The sequence below is a fragment of the Sus scrofa genome, chromosome 6 (genome assembly GCF_000003025.6).
Source record: "Sus scrofa isolate TJ Tabasco breed Duroc chromosome 6, Sscrofa11.1, whole genome shotgun sequence".
Taxonomy (NCBI): Eukaryota; Metazoa; Chordata; class Mammalia; order Artiodactyla; family Suidae; genus Sus; species Sus scrofa.
In genome coordinates, this window is record NC_010448.4 from 51,475,637 (window position 1) to 51,480,478 (window position 4,842).

General features: G+C 51.2%; 1 protein-coding gene across 3 annotated transcripts in view; it reads left to right on the plus strand.

Annotated features, from left to right (window-relative positions):
• The window catches only part of RELB (RELB proto-oncogene, NF-kB subunit), a 35,681-nt gene extending 30,967 nt beyond the window's left edge, over window positions 1–4,714 (plus strand). For all 3 annotated transcript variants that reach the window (XM_021094521.1, XM_021094522.1, XM_021094520.1), the window contains 3 exons: window positions 69–137; window positions 277–354; window positions 3,897–4,714. In XM_021094521.1, coding sequence (XP_020950180.1) covers window positions 69–137; window positions 277–354; window positions 3,897–4,282 — 533 coding nt within the window. In that variant the 3' untranslated portion in view covers window positions 4,283–4,714. The remainder of the gene's footprint in view (window positions 1–68; window positions 138–276; window positions 355–3,896) is intronic.

Here is a 4,842-nt window from a genome sequence, read left to right on the forward strand (position 1 = left end):
AACTCCCTCTGTGATTAATTCTTATTTTTAATGGATTACTTTGTATGCCTCTGGTATCTCCTGAACAGACAGCTACGGAGTGGACAAGAAGCGGAAACGGGGGATGCCTGACGTGCTTGGGGAGCTCAATAGCTCTGGTGTGTCTCGTCTGCCCCTTTACCCGTCCCTCTCCAGGCCCCTGGGGCGGGGGATGGCTGACCCCACTGCCCTGCACCACCCCGGGGTTGGGGAGGAGGGGCTCGGGCTCCAGGGGTCCTCATCTCTGGCTTCCCTCAGACCCCCATGGCATCGAGAGCAAACGACGGAGGAAAAAGCCGGCCTTCCTGGATCACTTCCTGCCCAGCCATGGCTCAGGTGGGTCCCGGCTCAGAATGAGCCCGTCCCCGAGGTGGGCCGAGGGGGAGCTGGGGCCCTGCTCTTCTGGCCTCTTCAGGTCCCCCAAGAGTTCCCACGAGGCCAGTGTCTCACCACTGAGCTGGCAACGTAACGTGGCAAGAATAGCAGTTCTGGACCCAGTCCAGGGGCTCCGACCTCTGCAGGCCATTTACTTGGTGTGCGACCCTCACAAAGCGGCTCACCTCTCAGAGCCTCAGAGCTCCTGTGAAAAGTCTCATCACCTACCTACTTCACTGGCCTTTTAAAATTTAATGTATTTATTTTTATAGACACTATGTGATGAGCACATAACTGCTCTGTGTGTCCTTACTCACTTAATCTGTGCATCGCCCCGGGAGGTGGGTGCTGTCCTACCCACCATCCCCTCCCCCTGTTTTCCTAGTGAAAAACCTGAGGCCCAGAGAGGTGAAGTCTCTTGCCCAAGGTCACACAGCCAGTCTGTGGTGGGGCGGGCGCAAGTGATGACATGGGTGAAACCAGTAGCAGGGAGTTGATGGCGGATGAATGAGGGTGGTTGTCAGAGGCAGGCAGCCTTGAATTCAGCCACCCTCGGGCCTCTTCTATGGCTGCCTTCATCTCAACTCACGTGACAGCCTCCAGTTCCCATGAACTCTATCTGGCTGCCATCTGAAGCCTCCCCACTCACTGACCGCTAGCTCTAAGAATACTGTCCCCAACACCCCAGCCACCCTATGGTGCCCAGCCAGTCACCAATCACTCAGTCTGCTGAGCCTGGACCACTCCAGCCAGTCCCACCCTGAAGGTTTCAAGTATCACTTGTTGTTTCCCCGGCCCCCTGCAGCTGGTACCCAGGGCCCAGGAGCTCTGCCCCTAGAAAGCCCCAATCCTAGTCCATTTCAGCCGACTTCGATTCCCATCCCCGAAGCCCTTGCTCATCAGCCACTTATCATCCATACACATGCTCCTTCACCCCAATTTCCCAGCATCTGAGTTCTGCTCTGTCACTCTTGTGGCAAATCTGCCCTGGAGCAAGGCCTCTGGCATCAGACTGAGTTTGAATTCTGAGGTCACAGTTTAGCCACCACGTGACCTCTTTGGCTCTCCCGCTGAGGTTCCTTTCCAGATTTGTAGTGAGGTCATGTCACAGTTACTTGGCACAGTGGTTGGCATTGAGTTGGTCCTTAGGAGATGTTAGGAACTTGCCAGAAACCAGGAATGCTACCTAATTTGTTATGATCATGTTTAACTGCATTCACAGTGAACCCCAAAATAACAGGGGCTTCAACAGGATAGAGCATTATTTCTCCTCTCACATAAACACGGTCCAGAGGTAGGTGGCCCAGGGATGGTTAGGTGGCTGCATGATCATCAGAGACTCAAGCTCCTGCCATTTACAACTCGTAGTTTCTATCTCATGGTCCAAAGTGGCTGCTGCACCTCCAGCCATCATGCCCATATTCCAGCCTGCTGAACTTAGTCACATAACCTCATCAAGCTACAAAGGAAGCTGGGAAATAGAGTCCCAGCAGCATTGTGTCCCTTTCTAAGATAAGTGTAGTCAGCCTTTGCTGGTGAAGTTTGTCTTGTCTCAAAAAGAGAGACTCTGGAGTTCCCATTATGGCATGGCAGAAATGAAACTGACTAGCATCCATGAGGATGCAGGTTCAACCCTGGCATTGCTGAGAGGGTTAAGGATCTGGTGTTGCCATGAGCTGTGGTGTAGGTCGAAGATGTGGCCCAGATCCTGCATTGCTGTGGCTGTGGTGTAGATGGGCAGCTGTAGCTCCGATTCAACCCCTAGTCTGGGAACCTCCATACGCTGTGGGTATGGCCCTAAAAAGACAAAAAAAAAAAAAAAAAAAAAAAAAAGGAGAGAGACTCTCCCATAATGACACTTATCATTTGTTTTCCAACCTTGGCACTTGTGAATTCTCACTTGGGTCTCCTTTGGTGTGAAAACTTTGCTTTGGGGGTTGTCTCTGTATTTGGGGGGCTTTGGAGCCTCCTCTTCTTCCTCATTCTTGGGGAAAACCCCCTAGCCCTGCAGGAGTGTGGTCTCAACCCTGGTTCTATGACTTGCCTGTGGACTGTGACTTATTTTGCCTGTTTGCTTATTAAATAAGAATGGTCCTATTTTTACTGCTTTGAGGAACCCCCACACTGCTTTGCCCAGTGGCTGCATTAATTTACACGCCCTCCAACAGTGTAGGAGGGTTCCCTTTTCTCCACAGCCTGGCCAACCTTTGTTATTTGTGTCTTTTTGCCGATAGCCCTTCTGACAGGTGTGAGGTGATATCTCATTGTGGTTTTGATTTGCATTTCTCTGATGGTTAACGATGTTGAACATCTTTTCATGTGCCTGTCGGCCATCTGTATCTCTTCTTTGGAAAAATGTCTGTCAGGTCTTCTGCCCATTTTTAAATCAGTTGTTTTTATGATGTTGAGTTGTATGAACTATTTATATATTTTGGATACTAACCCCTGATTTGGCATCTCACTTGCAAATACCATACGAACCAGCAATTCCACTCCACTAATTCAGAAAAAAAATACATGAACTCCAGGGTTCATAGCAGCACTATTTACAATAGCCAGGATATGTAAGCAACTTAAGTTCCCATCAACAACTGAATGGATAAAGAAGATATGGTATATATACACGATGGAATACTACTCGCCATAAAAAGTGAAAAATTGCCCTTTGCAACAACATGGATAGACTTGGAGGATATTATGCTTAGTGAAATAAATCAGAGGAAGACAAAGACTGTATGATATCACTTACATGTGAAATCTAAAAAAGAAAACAAGCTAGTGAAAATAAAAAAAGAAGCAGATTCACAGATATATAGAGAACTAGTGGTTACCAGCTGGGAGAGGGCAGGGGGGAGGGAGAAGAGAGGGTAGGGGATTAAGAGGTACAAACCACTATGTATAAAATAAATAGGGACTTCCCAGTGTCGTGCAGCGGAAACGAATCTGACTCGAGTCCATGCGGATTTGGGTTTGATCCCTGGCCTCGCTCAGCAGGTCAGGGATCTGGCATTGCCATGAGCTGTGGTGTAGATCACAGACATGGCTTGGATCCTGTGTTGCTATGGCTGTGGCTGTGGCCGACGGCTGTAGCTCTGATTGGACCCCTAGCTTGGGAACTTCCATATGCTGCAGGTGCGGCCCTAAGAAGCAAAAATAAATAAATAAAATTTAAAAAATAAAAATAAGCACAAGGACATATTGTGCAGTCCAGGGAATTTTATAATAACTGTGGAATATAACCTTAAAAAATTGTGAATCACTGTGTTGTGCACTGGAAACATACAATATTGTACATCAGCTATACCTCAAAAAAAATTTTATGGTAACCAAAAAGAGAAAAAAGAGAGAATGGTGATAGCTTTTACTGAGGGTTTTCTTCTTGACATTAATGGAGACTGCACTGAAAATGCATTTAGTAACAGACTGGGCATTTGAGTTAGGACCCGGCAGGAGGCTGATCCTCAAAGTCCACCCTATTTCCTTCTTTCTCCTCCTCCCTGCAGGCCCGTTCCTCCCACCGTCAGCGCTGCTGCCAGACACAGACTTCTTCCCAGGCACTGTATCCCTCCCTGGCCTGGAGCCCCCCGGCGGGCCGGATCTCCTGGACGATGGTTTTGCCTATGACCCTGCTGCCCCCACACTCTTCACCATGCTGGACATGCTGCCCCCAGCGCCACCACTCTCCAGCGCTGTCGCGGGCAACGGGGGGGCAGGGGCCCCGGTCGCGGAGCCCCCGGGCCCTGAGCCGCTGACGCTGGACTCGTACCAGGCCCCGGGCTCCGGGGATGGAGGCACTGCCAGCCTCGTGGGCAGCAACATGTTCCCCAACCAGTACCGCGAGGGGGGCTTTGGAAGCGGCCTCCTGTCCCCCGGGCCTGAGGCCACGTAGCCCCTGCGGCACTGGAGGAGAGGCACTGGGTGGGGAGGGTGGTGGAAGGGGCCGTGCAAACCCAACCGGGATGTCCAGCACCCCCATCCCCTTGGGCTGCCCTTGGTCCGTCTTCCGACGTCCTCATCCTTCCTAATCGGACATCTTCAGTGCTGGAGAGAAACGCCGTAGCATCGGTTTCCCTTGAGCCCATTTTACAAATGAGAAAACTGAGTCTGGAGAGGAAAAGGGGTTTGGCTTCCAAATACTAGCTCTTTAAAGTTGCCTCAGCTGGGGTGCCTTCTCCCGGCGGATTCTAAAGTGTAAATAGGGGAGGGGGGCGCAGATCCCTAGCCCTCCCTCCCCACGCCTGAAGGTGGGGGGGGTAATTGTTCACAGTCTTCCCAATAAAGACGAATTTTTGAGCCCGGGGGGGGTCTCATCTCTTCTGCACTTGAGAAAATTCCCCGGCTCCTTGGGTACAAAGTCCCTTGGCTCTCGGTTCCGCTCCGCCCTCCTCCAGGCCCCGCCCCTCCGTCCACACCCTAACCTTGGACCCGCCCCTCGCGTCGGCGGAAGCG